The sequence below is a fragment of the Lytechinus variegatus genome, chromosome 18 (genome assembly GCF_018143015.1).
Source record: "Lytechinus variegatus isolate NC3 chromosome 18, Lvar_3.0, whole genome shotgun sequence".
Classification (NCBI taxonomy): Eukaryota; Metazoa; Echinodermata; class Echinoidea; order Temnopleuroida; family Toxopneustidae; genus Lytechinus; species Lytechinus variegatus.
Genome location: NC_054757.1, coordinates 12,807,687 through 12,824,130, shown reverse-complemented (window position 1 = coordinate 12,824,130; position 16,444 = coordinate 12,807,687). Strand labels below are relative to the sequence as shown.

Here is a 16,444-nt window from a genome sequence, read left to right as displayed (position 1 = left end):
TTGTCACAAGGGGCCATCGATGTGTAGTAAAAATTAAAAAAATTGAAATTAGTTTGGTGGAGCCAGTCAGTGTTTTCATTCTGATATATTGGCTTTTGATAGCTTGAAAAAAATAGTAATGCGTCAACGAGTGATTGACACATGCATGCACCAATCTCAAAGTTGAAATCTCGAATGAGGGAAGGAAGGGAGAAAAAAAGTGATGATGGTATTTTTTCTAGAACTTTTTTAATTAGTATTTTGTGTAACAAATCACATATAAACAATACAAGTAATTTGAAAAGAAAAAGAAAAAAGACAAAAGCAGCATACACATTATTAGTTTACATTAGAAAAAGTATGGCTTGTCAACTTGTTGAGATGGTTATAATGTTCGTGGTGATAATTTGTATTTTGTTCATGGTGCTGACGGATAGATGATAAAAATAAAATACAAACCACAAAAATGAAGAAGAAGAGGAGGAAAAAGAAGAAGACGAAGAAGAGGTTGGAGGAAGACGGATGGATAAATAAACAGGTAGAGAGATAGATAAATAGGGCAGAAAAAAAGAAAGAAAGAAAGAAAGAAAGGAGGAATACCAAAGAATGAAAGAAAGAAAGAAAGAAAAATGGAAGGAATCAAGGAAAATCGACATGAGATGCTGAAATAAATACTGACCTTGCTTTTATCTAGTGGTTGCACTATTTTCCTTTTTTTGTCAAAGAAATATTCATGAACGACACTTTTTTCTTAACAACATACACTTTATTCCATTCGACCTACCACCCACAACGGTAATAAGCTCTATCATGAACACGATTAGCTTTCTGATCTCAGTCATTTACCCCTTGAGCTCAAAACTCAACTAAACTTTTTTTCTGAAAATGTGAAAAATGGCGCAAAACAATTTTTTCCCGCCCTGATCTGGGATAAAAGTAGGTAGAAAAAAGATCTGTTTGGAGGAATTTCCCTCTTTCCAAAGGTATCTAAGTAAATATTGCATAGTTTATTTATCCTGGATTTTATTTGCATGCTCGTCGACAAGTCAGTTGAGTTCTCCCCCGTGTCATATTCTTGATTTGCGTCAGCAATAAAGAAGTGTATGCTGTTAGAAGTAGGGGTGTCAGCTCTTTTAGCAATCATCCAACAACATCAGTGGTGTACAATGGTTTTCTGCCAAGCAAAAATGAATATATGAAAAAAATAAATAGACAGAGGTCAGAGGTCATACCATAGAAGCAACTGGCAAAACAAATGGGTCAACCGAAACGGGGGATCAAGGCCCCTTCGCCCCCCCCCCCCCCGGGTCCGCGTCCGCCCCCAATATAAGGCTGATTGCGCGTGGTAACTAAAAATTTGCCTCAAAATTATATCAAATGATTTGAAATCATATTTTTTCAATCATACATTTCGATGTTTTGCTACAAGTTCAAATTCAAGATCAGGTTTTAGGAGAATATACAAAGCGAGAAATGAATATCACCTTTCCCCCTATTTTTTTACAAAGATCGTTCATAAACTTTCATTGAAATCTCTCTTTTCCAATATCAAAGCGAAGTAGATTTATCATTGACACAAAGTAAAAACAAAAAGAAATTTAATAGGAAAGATTACGCAGAGTCCTCAAGAAAGGAAAAAGAAAAAACGCTCCATTTGATATTTTTTTCATTTCATACATTTTGTTGCAATTTTGGTATTATTTATTCAGCTGAGATAAAGTGGGGGAAGACCGAATCAAAGAGTGGTGATAGTTTTTATTTACAACTTGTATATTTTTGAGCTCTTTTTACTACGTCCCTCATGATTGATCGGTGCGAATACAAAAAAAAAGAAACGCGTATGATGAAAGACCAAATGGCGTGTTGATTCCCTGTTCTTTTTTACAAGTGCGTGAATGAGGGGAAACAGGGTGGTGTGTGGGTTGGGGTGTGGGGGTGGGGGATTGGGAAGAACCCCTTTTCTGTTTTCTTCCTTTCAATGTATTTTTTTTCTTTCTCCAAAAGCATTTGATAGGTTCATAATCTCTGAAGGTGTGTCTGTCTTGCTCTACATATTCATAGAGGCTTATCTTATTATATATCATCTATGTATGGAAACTATCTACCTATCTATTTATCTATCTACCTATCTATTTATCAATCTATCTATCTATTTATCAACATATATATTTATCTATCTATCTATCCATCTATCTACCTGTCTGTCTGTCTATCTATCTATCTATCTATCCATCCATCCATCTATCTATCTATCCATCTATCTATCTGTCTGTCTATCTACCTTACTATAAATCTATCTATATATCTACCTGTCTGTCTATCTGTCTCTGCCTATCTAGCTGTATTCTATCTATCTATATATATATTAACCTGGCTTTCTTCTATCTATCTGTCTATCTATCTGTCTATCTATCTATCTATCTATCTGTCTGTCTGTCTGTCTATCTATCTATCTATCTATCTATCTACCTACCTATAACCTAGATCTTCCAATCGATTCACCCATCCGTCTATGTCCTACCCCCCCGCCCCCATTCCCAACACGAACTATGTCTTTTATGCAAAACACAAGTGATGATTTAGGGCCGTGAAAGCTGTTCCAATTCGAAGGTGTTTATTGAATTTGTCACGTGGCTACTTAGTCCAAGAAAGAAAATGACAGCGTAGGTGATATATATAGGAGGAATAGTATTTTTATTGAGTCATTCATCGGCGACGTGTATGGGACCGAGAACTCGTTGTTGATGGCCATGTTCAAAGCCATGCTAAACACGATGGAATCAATTCTGAACACTGGCAAGCAGGATGGTGATTACTGAAAAATATGCTTGTATCACATTGCTTTGTTTCATAAATTCTCCATTAAGTTACCCACGAATTGAAGATTGCTAAATACGAGCCATATTTTTTTTAAAAAACCTCTCTTAATTGTTGATACCCTCATCTCCCCCCCCAAAAAGGTGACTACCAATTTTTCCAGTTTCAACAAGCAATTTTCAGTACGTTAGTTCACCATGTTATGATCATGTGTGTCTGGAAAATGTTACGCTGTATATGTAGATGAGATGGAAACAAAAGTGCGATTTTACATAAAATTTATTTTTTGTCTGCTCTTCGAAAAAAGAAAATGACATTGTGGTTCAACGTAACTATTGTTTAATGTTCCTTCTTATTTTCGTACTCAATTTCTTGCTTTCAAATGTCATATATGTAAATCTATTCAAGTACATAGTAATTCCTTTGTGATGTGATACTTGTTCCATGTTTAGGTCAGAAATCAGAAATGAAAACCCAGCTGAACCCAAATTGGCGCAATGATGTCAATTGGTCAGTAAATCTTGGTAAACTATTCTATTGCAGCTATTTAAGAGCGTTGTAACCCACGACGTAAGATGTCGCTGTTCAATTTTCGGATTACTAGATATTGAGTCCATATGGCAATGCGAAGTGTGCGCGGGAGTGAGCGGTGAAAGCCGAGGGGTTGCCAAACGATGCTTGATATTGATCCAAACAGATAATCTATATAATGATATTTCTGTGTTGTTGTTGACTTAGTATTGGTTTCTGAATAAATATGCTAAACGTTCTCTTTCATTTTACTTTCACTGACCTTTCAAATCTGCAGGACAAAAATGCACAGGACTTGGTGAAGCGTACGTCTTCACGATGCGACCAATGCACTCTCTTGACGATCCGGAGGAACTTAAATATGCAGAACTTCACTTCTATGCCAAGAACTTCCTGGAGATTGACAGCCAAGAACATGAAGAGATCCCCATCTCATTCTACTACATCAAAGCTTCGGAGTGCCACCCAATCGGCGTCCAGAATTTGAAAATCCCGAAGAATGGTTGGCTGGTGACCAATGTGACGTCGTTGCTCAATCACGTCTTGATCGACGCGACAGAGAGGGTGACGATAGCTATGTACATCGGGGAAGGCGTGGTCAGTCACCAGGCCACGCCCTATCAAGACGGCTCTCATGAGAAGCTGGTAAAACCGTTTGTGTTCTTGTATACGGAGGACGTCTCTGCGGAAAAAGGAAACGCGCAATCGAATTGGCAAAGATTAGCCGAGAAGTTAGCGAGAAAAGAAATGGATTCGCTGCTCCCTGAACAAGAAGTGAGGCAACGCAGAAGCGTGGAGGCCAACAACACCAACGAAACATTCGACGACAACGATACGCTCTTCAGCAACGAAGTAGTAGACGTCGAGCCGGTCGACAACAACGAGTACCCCCTGCATCCTGTCGTGAAAACCTTCCCAGCTACGACGCACACGGCCTTCTCATTTTTCGCAGAGCAGAACATGAGGCGCATCAAGTCGAACAGGAGGCGAGCGCGGAATCAGCGAAAAAAGGAGAAGAGCAAAAACATGATGTTGGACGCGGAGGAGAAGTCACGTGCACGGAAGAAGAAGCTGAACAAGCCACGCCCAAAGCATCTCGACATCGGGCCGGTGACGGAAGCTACCGATGTATGTGACAGGCACTCGATGAACGTTGACTTCCAGGCCATTGGATGGGATGATTACGTCATCGCTCCAGCAAGGTTTCAGGCGTTCTACTGTGCTGGGCAGTGCTCCTTCCCAATCCAAAAGGTGAGAAAGAAAAATGAAAGTGGATGTCTTATTCTTAGATACAGAGCATATTTACTAGTAAAAAATCAATCGAATGTCCATTTGCCAGTTTACCTCATATAAATGGCGCCGATAAAACTCCAATCAGAGTCAATGGTGATTATAAGATTTATTTTCGACCTTGTATTTCAGACCCTTTTCAAGAACTAAAGATGATTCGGTTATTGAAGGTAATCTTTAAATAAATGAGTTTTATTCGTTACCATGGTTACCTGTTTATCTGATTTGAGGAATGATCGTCTGTCAAGCTGTATGTCGAGTTGCTTTCAATATTGATGAAATGCTTCTGGATATATAAACTGTCTTGGTGTTATTATGTTATCCATGCATTCCCCTCAATCTACCAAAATGCACTTGACGTTTATGATTTGAGTCCTCTGTTCTTCAAATGAGTAAATAACGTGATACATGATAGATTATATATTATATTATTCCTGCAAGCGATAGAGTTTTTTCGGTTGTTTGGGAGTTATTGGACATTTTGGATATCATTTCGACATGTTCTATTATTTTTACATTGTACACAATTTTGTAAAATATTTTCTCACAATGCACCATTACCAACCCAAACATTGCAGAAATATACTACTTATGTTTTTTATCTTCTTCTTTAAATTTTTTTTTATGTTTGCAGGAACTTCATCCGTCAAACCACGCCCTAATTCAAAGCATAATGCACTTGCTGGGGGTCCAAACGGGGGTGCCAACTCCATGTTGCGTCCCGGACAAGATGGAACCGTTAATCCTTCTCTACATCGAACGGGACTCGACAGTCACGCTAAAGAAATACAGCGATATGATTGTCGAATCCTGCGGTTGTCACTGAGCCTGAACAGATCTTTAAAATGGCAACGTAAAGACACTTGAACTATGAAAAAGGCAATGTTTTGTCAGTTAATTCTATCGGGAAGGAATATTTTCACACACAGTCATGTCAGAGAAAACTGCCATTGGATTATTACAGTTCGTAATCAAAGTCGACTGTGCTAAGGAAAACTTTGCTAAATAATTGGAGGGGAAAGCAGAGCAACTGTCTGTAGTCACCTCACCAACCATCAAGACAACTTAAAATTATTATCCAACTTATCTTCATCCGGCTTGTCGAGGGTTGACATGATTGACGATATCGAACATAAGAGCGACCTCTATCGTCAACGAATGTTGGTGGAATGATTTGGTTAGCGAGCTGGACTGTTGTACATGTATATCGGCGTATATCAAATCAAATCAACTCAAACATAGACGAACGAGAAAAGAATACATTTCATGCTTCGTCATAAATGTTCATTAATTTCAAAGTGATTTCTGTACTCCAGGCGTATCTTGCAATAATTCAAACAATGTTTTATCCTTTTCTCAGTGAATGTGTTATTCATGAAAGTGATGGAGCGGTGATTGCTTTTCGAGGCACCATTAATTATTTTCATTATAGGTTTCATCAGTGTCAAGCTGTCAGTCAAAGATTCAATAAATGTCTTTGTTTTTTTTTTAATTTGGAACTGCTGAACAAGCATTGTTACTATGGAAACTATAGTCAATACCTGTCAACACCGTATGGTGACGTCAACCAAAAGTGAAAAGTTTGGGCACGCAAAGCTAGCAGCTAATGCGTTGATTTATTCTTAATTTTCTGACAGGTATTGTTTAACTTTGTGACCAGCCGATTTAAAAAATTCTCAAACCAAGATGAAACATGTGTACAAGTGCATGTATTAGAACTAATAAACCCTGAAAACAACCATTATTGAGAATAAAAAGCTAAAACTACAAGGAAAACCCCGATTTTGTAAATAGGCGTCTTATAGACGCCTAAATAGTACACATAAGTGTATGGGATGAAATTAAGATGGTGTTTCCGGTCACTTTATATTTCAATTTTTGAAGCACTAAATAATCATTTTTGAACGCAATTTTTTCTGGGCTTCATTTTTGTAACATATCACAGACACAGGTGACAAGTGTGACCTTCTAGCTCAGAATTTTTAGAAGTCAAACCAATGTTAACCAATCACTTTATTAATTTTCTAGCAGGCGAGTGGAAGATATCTCTTTCCAAACAAGGCACAAAGCTGCCTGAGAAATTTGACAAACATCCCATCCCCGCGCCCCCCCCCCAAAAAAAAAATGATATTGATTTTAATAAAAAAAATATATATATATTTCAATGACAAACTGGCGCGTCTCTAAAAGAGGGCGCACGCTACACAATTTTGAACTTATGGGGCCGCACTTGTCCCCTGAGTTCACCACCCCTCCCCCCTCCCCCGCTCTGGATCCACGTCTGCTAGGATATTCTGCAATTGACTTCAACAGTTCAATCATTTACTTAATCAAAAGTACTTGGTTGGCTGGTGTTGCCATCCGGTGTTGCCGACATACACTGCAAAAACACCGATGTTGATATAACACCAGCCCGGAATCTATATACATGTACTGTATGTCCACCGTGACCAGAGAAGTCTTAAACAACACCAGTTTTGTTTTGGTCTAACACCAGATAGGTGTTTATACAACACCAATTAGTACATTTCAATGCCTCTCCGGTGTGGATATAATAGATTCCGGGCTCGTGTTAAATCAACACCGGAGGTTTTTTTTTTTTTTAAACAAGTGCACACCTAGTTACCAATAATGCATATAGCATTTCCATTTATTTGAAAGCAGGATAAAAGAGCATTGTAGATTAAATGCCTTGCTCACGGGCATAGGTGCCGCGGCCAGGGATCGAACTCCGGACTTTCCATGTATAGCCAGGCGCCTTAGACCACTCGGCCACGTAGTGTACAATCGATGGCAAGTCAAGATGAGGTATTAAAATCAATCACACATCTTTTAATTAATTGCAAATTTACAATTGATTACTGGGTCCTGTCTTACAAAGAATTACGTTCGATCCAATCAACATCAAATGTATGGAAATCCATTCCATACCATAATTTTTTTCTGCAGGAAATTTGCACAATCTCCTAAGTAAACAAAGAGAATCACACTGAATCTTCAAGAGAACGATGAATGTATGAATATACATCAATTATCTATACTATGTCTTGAACAAATTTGCATTTTAGATGTTGACGTTGCTGGCTTTCCATAGTTGTGATTGATCGGATCAATCGCAACTCTTTGTAAGACGGGACCAAGGTGTGCTTCTTGCATTAACAAGTATAAATTGATTTACTTTAGATAAAACTGATCTATCATTTGTGACTTTTCAACTATAATTCGCAATATCGATTGCAAATATTTTCCTGCAACAGCCCATAAAAGTAACCAAGAAGGAAGATTATAAAATCGCTGTTGGAACTTTTATGAAATTTAATATATATGATCAGATGATAAAAGAAAACAAAACTTACAATACACCTGTATAATTACTCATATGATATTATCTAAGATAGTATTCGCATCTTGTATTCATTACTATGCACTTTGTCCTAGGTGGTGATTGGTATTCACTCGGCGAGGCTGAAAAGAGGAAAGTATTATATTGAGAAAAATGGGAGAAGTTTTTATTTGTATTTAATCTGCATCTGCAAGCTATTTAACGGATTTATGTATATTTGTATTTCAATAAGAACATAGAGCATGTTTATAAATATGTATTGTTTTAACTCTTACAATTGATGTAATATATGTTTGACACCATGTAGATACGTGAAAAGGAACTTCATCATTTTAAATGGAGGCCTTTCTAATTTGGTATATATTAGACGTATTTCACCACTCGCAATTGTTAGCTCTTAATGTAAAATTTTCTCAGCTAAAGTTTGTTATTGAACCTTTTTTCCTTTCAATCAAATTGCCAATATTATGAAATCATTTTGTGCAGCATTTTTAGTTTTAAAATATTCAAATTGCTTTGTTCTAAAAATAGATTTTTAAAGCGAACCTAATTGTATTGATGATTGTATAAAGTACTGTATAAACTAATTTGGTGTATATTAATATCTTATTTACTCAACCTCACGTTTGTTGTGTATTTTTTTTTAAATTGAAATACCAGATAGATTAAGAATGCGCAATTAAAAACTATATGGCCAATGTATTTCACAATCAATTAAGAGCATATAGATGGGTATATACGGCGAAAGAAAGTGAAGGGCAAAGCGGAGGAGAGGGAGGGTGGGAGAGAGAGGGAGAGATGAGAAGGAAGGGGGGGGGCGACAGAAATAAAGATAGACGGGGAGGGGGGTAGTGATTTTTGTTGTTATTATTTTCTTCTTCCTTTTCTTCTTCTTCAGTCTTTTTCTTCCTTTTATTCTTCCTCTTCTTCTACTTTTTCTTCTTCTTCTTTTATTACTTCACCAAGGATTTTAAAATTGCTGTTGCAAAAATCATCTAATAGCAAAAACAATCCTATCGCCGCAAAATAACCACATTAAGCCTGATGGAAAGTGGATGAAAAACGAGAAAAGGGGCTTTAGTTTAAAAAGGAACTGACATTATTGTCATGTCATTATCCATTATGCATGAATGATGGAAGTGGTATGTATATTGACGGATTTTTAATCATGCATGATTGCAAGTACGTAAGCAGTTATTTCCTCTTAATATATCCATCTCCACATCCGATAAGCAGTTATTTCCTCTTAATATATCCATCTCCACATCCGATAAGCTATTTTCTCTTAATATAGATTTCTTTCAATCAAATATATTTGGTCTGCTTAGATTTTGCATTCTATTCTTGTTCATATTTGGTAACTTGGTCGAAGCTCACTTCACGTAATACAATCTCAGAATGTGATTATTAAATACAAATTAAGCTATAGTGGTCCCTTTGCAGTAAAAAAGAATCAAGTTTAATCCTCATAGCTTTTAATCTAACTTTCGATTTGTCTGTAACCGTAATCTTTGAGATCTTTTGTAAGCTTTTCAAGTTATCACCTTTAAATTCAAATTACATATCCAGTCTACGAATCAGTTGGTCCCAACGAATATCTATTGTGTTGATAATGTCATATCTGTACCGAAATCACTAAAACAATAAAAAAAATCAATTCATGTATACCGTTTTTTAATATCATGTATATATAGTAAGAACTTGCGTTTAGACTAGGTGTGTATATGATCAAGGGAAATAAATTAACTTGTTCTTGAGAGAAAAAAAATACAAGAAAATTCAACGAACGAAGCAATAATGGAGGAAGGGATTATGGAAAACACCCATTAATTTGTCACATGAATTGATCTTCCTAAGGATTGAGGGTGGAAAAACTGTTTGCCCGGGTTTTTATAAACAGCTAGCATACTATGGTGTATGTTCACAACAAAAACTATGGTGTTATTTTACACCGGTGTTAAATTGGTGGTGTTATTTTTACACTTATAGGTGTTATTACAACACCTTTTGTTGTTACATTTACACTCTTTTGTGTTATGTTTAATCTCTAGGGTGTAATTTTAAACACCTCAGGGTGTGGTCCTTTATTAACACCAATTGGTGTCAGTTTTAAAACCGCAGTTTTTACAGTGTTGCTTCATATTCAAAGAGGATGACCCAGATCACGTCTTATGAAAATATAAATCAAGGCAAATCTACAAGATGCAAGTCAATAAAGTCATGATAGCACTCTTACTAACCTCGAACTAACCCCATGTTGATATTTGAGCGTTGCAATCTTCAGAGAAGTTCATTATCCGACACTGATGGTCATCATCTTCCAAGAAAGGCATTCCCAAGCAACGCAACATCCGCATCGTCACCGTCTTATCTCCTATTCGAATGGTTAATGGAACAGATGTAAGTCACTGGCTTACACGACCAAAAAAAAAAGGAAAGAAAAGGAAAAGGAAGAGAGAAGGGTGTAATCATTTCCTGAATATAAGGTAAAAATCTATCAAATTTGATTTTTGGTAATAGAAAATGTCGGAAATTTTTGCTCGCTTTACTTGCATTTTTAAAAAATTTTGTCCGCTATGCCTATCTTTTTTTTGTAATTCATGTTTTATTGATCCTTTTCATCAAAATATAAATAACAAAACATTTATGGTATAATGGATCACATATTAAAGTTCAGATGACGTTGGCATATAAAATAACATGTCTAACATACAAAATAGTATAAAATAAGAAAACATATATGTTTGTTTACAACAACAAAAAAAAATCAGGCACTTGGCCTACAAAAAAATAAACATAACAAAAATAGCTATGCCTATCTGCAGCAGTCAAAATTTTGGTTTATTACACCACTGATATATAAATAAATATTTATATATTACGGGTGTATATCCTATCACAGGCCTCTTTCTATTGGGATTTACGCCTTCTTATCTGTTCACATAATGTGTAAGTATTGCATTCGTAATATCTTTGAACTACATAATTGATTTCTATAACTTTGCATGAAAAAGGTCAATTGGAAGAAAATGAATATTGATTGAATTTAATTAAAAATTCTATACAGTCACCGGATGTTGATTATGACAATAACTACGATCCCCACACTGTAAAAACTGTGGTGTTAAGACTGACACCAGTTGGTGTTAATAGATTACCACACCCCAAGGTGTTAAAATTACACCGTAGAGATTGAACATAGCACTAAAGAGTGTAAATGTAACAACCAAGGTGTTGTAATAACACCTATAGGTGTAAACTAACACCACCAATTTCACACCGGTGTAAAATAACTGGTGTGGTCCTCCGTGTACACCGGTTAACACCACAGTTTTTGCTGTGCAGATCAAACCACAGTCACATTTCTCTGGAAGTATTTCCCTGTGAAAGTCAAGGTTCTTGCAATAGTCAGACTCTGTCAATAGATATTTAATGGTAAACATGAGGGCTTTTAAACCATCCTCCCCTGTTCATTATTCTACTAATTCTGGAAGCCACAGTGCTGATTTGAACAATACAATCAACAGAGATTTTATTCAGCGTGAATGAAAGTTAAATTATTCCTTGAACTTTGACCGTTGCTATTTCTATCCAAAGACTTATGGTAAACAAGGAATGATTTTTGTTGATAGAGGGGGCTGAACTAAAAAAACTTCACTTATGTGATCGTAATATTAGCTAAACAAGAAGAGACTGAAGCACTACAAGGAAGCACTAAAATTTTGCTATAATTTTCGCAAAACATCGGGTAAACTAAACCAGACGATCCGGGAATTAAGGGTGCCCTTTCTCGAATGGTCTGGTAAACTGGACCCAACCTTTATATTGTCAATTTTTTTTCATTGAAAGTGAGGTCTTGTATGTAAGCCAGCCTTAGTATATTATTGACCATATTTCGGGAAATTAGTGGCCCTTTTTGTTTTCGAATGGTCAGGTTTCGCGATTGCCAGACCGGGCGCAACAGCCCGATGTGATAGCACATGCCACTAAATCACGGGGTCACAATTTTACTACTTCGTAAGTGGAAAAAAAATTGAGTGAAATATTAATCCCACCCTTCTCCTTCCCCATGAAAAAGCATCAGTCACATTTGACCACTTCAATCCTCAGACACTCCCCGAGAGATTCTTCTCAAAATCAACCATAATGATATGATAAAATAATAATATAGGTATATCTACCCAAGGTTCTCCCAGCGGGCCTTGTAATTATTAACCATGAAAATATCAGACAACGGTCAATCTATTGTCGGAAGTACAAATCAAAGCTTTCCATAATTATGGGAGGGGTTCTCTTGACCATTGGTGGATCGGGGGGGGGGGCAGCCGGCCCGTGCTCCCCCCCCCCCTTGAGAGCCATAATAAAAATTTGCTGTGTAAATATTCAATTTTTAACCAAGTGTGCGCCCTCCCCCTTTGAAAGTGAAGCCCTTTTTTGTCTGCCTTTTCTATTTTTTTTCCAAATTTACTGTGGACGAATTGACCTTAAATTTTCGATGAAAACCCTTGTTGGAAAATCCTGGATCCGCCCCTGCTCTTGACCACAGCTATCGCAATCACTTGATGCTGGCCTGCTGACCATTATCCTCATACGTTCATCAACACATTTGAAGTATCACCCGACTGACAAATTATTCCTGGAATTGTTATTTTCTTCACAGTTTGTCTCGTAAGAATATGAGTTGGACTGGATCCGGGGACTGGATATGAAAATAGACCTCCTGACGGCTTCCCCAGGTGTTCTTCAAGTACTAGTAAGTATCATCAATGACGGTTAAATTATTCCTGGAATTGTTCTTTTCTTCACGGCTTGTCTCGTAAGAATATGAGATGGAATGGATATGAAAATACTCCTCCTGACTGCTACCCCCAGGTGTTCTTCAACTACTACTAAGTATCATCAATGACGGTCACATTAATAATTATTCCTGGAATTGCTCTCTTCTTCACAGTCTGTTTTATTATCATGGGATTGCCTAGATGGAAGTATTCCTCCTGACTCCACATCTCATGTCAGTCTGACCATTACAATCCTTACATGTTTTTTAAAAACGTGTTTAAGGTAAAGTGTAGATTTGAATTAATAGAGAAAAATCAAACTAGCAAAGAGCTGAAAAGTTCATCAAAATCGGGTGTAAAATAAGAAAGTTATGACATTTTAGAATTTCGCTTATTTTTTAACAAAAGAGAGATATGCACAACTCAGTGACATGCAAATGAGACAGTCGATGATGTCCCTCACCACTATTTCTTCTGGTTTGTTATTGTTTGAATTATATATTCTTTTCATTTTTTAAGATTTTACAATAAGGACCAACTTGACTGAACCATATAGTGTTAAACAATGCTAATTCCACATGTTCAGGGAGGAAGTAATTGTTATTTCACTTGACAATGAGGAGAAAATTAGAATATTTCATATAATAAAGTAAAAGAAATAGTGAGTGGATGACGTCATCACTCTCCTTATTTGCATACCGACCAGGATGTGCCTATAACCAACTGTTTTGTAATTAAGCGAAATTTTAAAATGTCATAACTTTCTTATTTTAAATCCGATTCTGATTAATTTGACAGCGTTAGGCTTGTTGGATTCTTCTCTTTCTATTCAAATCAACTTTTTGTTGGGGGGAATTGTCCTTTAGGTATATCGTATGGGCGTAATTACGGGCAAATTATTCCTGGAATTGTTTTTGTCTCTGTCCTCACCTTCCCCTTTGATATCTCCCTAAGATAGGTGGCGGGTCGCACATCTCATTAATAAGAGGGCTCTCTTAAAATGAATGAAATTCTTCAGAATTTTCTGACAAAAAGGACCCCCCCCCCCATGTGGAGCCCTCGCTATTGAATTCCCTCCCACAAGAGATCCCTAATAGCAAGTGTGTCGAAACATTTCAAGATAAAGCTAAAAACTTTTGTCAATGATTGTTATGGTTATGTGTTATTGTGTGTACTTCCCCTTTACTCTTGTGCGCCTTGAGCATCTCTAACGAGATGGACATAGCGCCTAATAAATTGCATTTATTATTATTATTATTACTATTAGATATTTTTTTGCCGAAAAGGTAAACAAATGAATGAATAAAGAAATGAAACCGTCTCTTCGGGAAGGGGAAACATTTAAAAAAAAATACCGAGGCAGATTATTTTTTTTTACTACAGTCATCGATGGCGCCCACCCCTAGATTTGGGTCTGCATTTCGGGACGTACGTTGCAAGAAAGCTTAAGTAAATGCAACTCAAATACAAATTATGTTTAATCGAAGGACTTGTACTTTGTTTTTAGGGGCTTGCCCTTGGTTTGGTTTTGAACGCTTAAAAGGTTCTTGCACCCCCCCCCCCCGCCATTCTTTTCTATCCGTTTTGTTGATCAGTCCTGGCAATTATCATCCCTAGCATGTCAAGAAGTATCAGGTGGCGGTGAAATTATTCCTAGAAGCATTAGAGCTGCTATTTAGCTCTTTGTTTCATGTCCTGTCTGTTGGTCGTGATACAGATAATACATCTTTCATGAAGTACATGTCCGTATTACGGAGCCTTTAAAGTGCCATCGACTTGACGACTTGGCGAGATACTTGATCTTGCCATGTCGACGTAATAACCTTATTATGTCGACATGGCGAGATACATTATCTCGCCAAGTCGACTTATAAAAATGTATATGTAGACATGGCGAGATACGTTATCTTGCCTATTTGACTTTTAAAACGTTATATGTCAACATGGCGAGATATTTATCTTGCCAAGTCGACTTATAAGACATGGCGAGATAATAAATTGTCCGAGGCCCGGCGAGAGTCCAAATATCTCGCCAAGTTGACATATAACTTTTTATAAGTCGACTTGGCGAGATAATGTATCTCACTTTGTCGACATATAACTTTCTACAAGTCGATTTGGCGAGATAACGTATCTCGCCATGTCGACATAATAAGGTTATAACGTCGACATGGCAAGATAAAGTATCTCGCCAAGTCGTCAAGTCGATGGCACTTTAAAGGCTCCGTACCTTATAGGACATGAACACCCAAACGAAAAAGGTTTATATTTGAAGAGAAAAATCAAACAAGCATAACACTGACAATTTCATAAAAAATAGCATGTAAAATAAGATAGTTTGACATTTGATATTTTCGCTTAATTAAGAAAAAACAGTTATATGCACTTCCTGGTTAGTATGCAAGGGGACCGATGACATCACCCACTCACTATTTCTGTTGTACTATGAAATATAAAAAGATTTCAATTATCTCCTCGTTGTCATGTGAAAAAAGATTTTATTCCTCAATGAACATGTGCAATTGCCATTGCTTTTAAAGGACAAGTCCACCCCAACAAAAACTTGATTTGAGTAAAAAGAGACAAATTCAACAAGCACAACACTGAAAATTTCATCAAAATCGGATGTAAAATTGAGAAAGTTATAGCACTTTAAAGTTTTTGCTTATTTTCAACAAAATAGTTATATGAACGAGCCAGTTACATCCAAATGAGAGAGTTGATGACATCACTCACTCACTATTTCTTTTGTATTTTATTACATGTATATGAAATATGAAATATTTTGATTTTCTCGTCATTGTCATGTAAAATGAAGTTTCATTCCTCCCTGAACACGTGGAATTCCATTATTTTAACATTTTGTGCTTCAGGCAAGGAGGTCCTAATTGTCAAATTCGTAAAAATTGAAATATTGTATAATTCAAACAATAAAAAACAAAAGAAATAGTGAGTGAGTGACATCATCGAGTCTCTCATTTGGATGTAACTGGCTCGTTCATATTTTGTTGAAAATAAGCGAAACTTTGAAATGTCATAACTTTCTTATTTTACATCCGATTTTGATGAAATTTTCAGCATTGTGCTTGTCTGATTTTTCTCTATTGATTCAAATCAACATTTTTCTGAGGTGGACTTGACCTTTAAATGTTGTGTATTAGTGAAGATGGAACCTTAACATGAAATCTGAAAAATTGAAATACTGTATAAATCAATCCGTAATAAACTATAGAAACAAAAGAATTAGTGAATGACATCATCGACTCTTTAACTTGTATATCACTGAGTTGTGCATATAATGTTTTGTGTAAAATAAACGAAACTGCAAAAATTCAAATAAATTTCTTACTTTGCATTCGATTTTGATAAAATTTTCAGCATTTTGCTTGTGATTTTCTGTATTGATTTAAATCACTTTCTTTCTGGGGAGGAATCGACCTTTGATTGTAGAGAGGAACCGTCTTTGTAACTAAATAATGACAATGAAAAATTGGCGGGGTTTTTTACTGACGAAGGGCAAATAAATATACTAGTAAATGACCAAAAACGGGTCGGCTATTCCATTATATTGAGAACAATCTTCTGTATTCTGTAATTTCGTCAAAATAAAGCTTTAGTAGCAAGAAAAAAAAATGGCACGACGGAATAATATATTTTTAACAAAGGCACGATATGAACAACGCCCACACCCAACACATAACTTGCT

General features: G+C 36.4%; 1 protein-coding gene across 1 annotated transcript; it reads left to right on the top strand.

Annotated features, from left to right (window-relative positions):
• Window positions 1-3,610: 3,610 nt before the first annotated feature.
• Window positions 3,611-6,174, top strand: LOC121432277 (bone morphogenetic protein 3-like). Its single transcript, XM_041630139.1, has 2 exons — window positions 3,611-4,578; window positions 5,252-6,174. The coding sequence occupies exons 1-2, from the start codon at window positions 3,646-3,648 to the stop codon at window positions 5,441-5,443; spliced, it is 1,125 nt and encodes a 374-aa protein (XP_041486073.1). The 5' UTR covers window positions 3,611-3,645; the 3' UTR covers window positions 5,444-6,174.
• The last annotated feature ends 10,270 nt before the right edge of the window (window positions 6,175-16,444 follow it).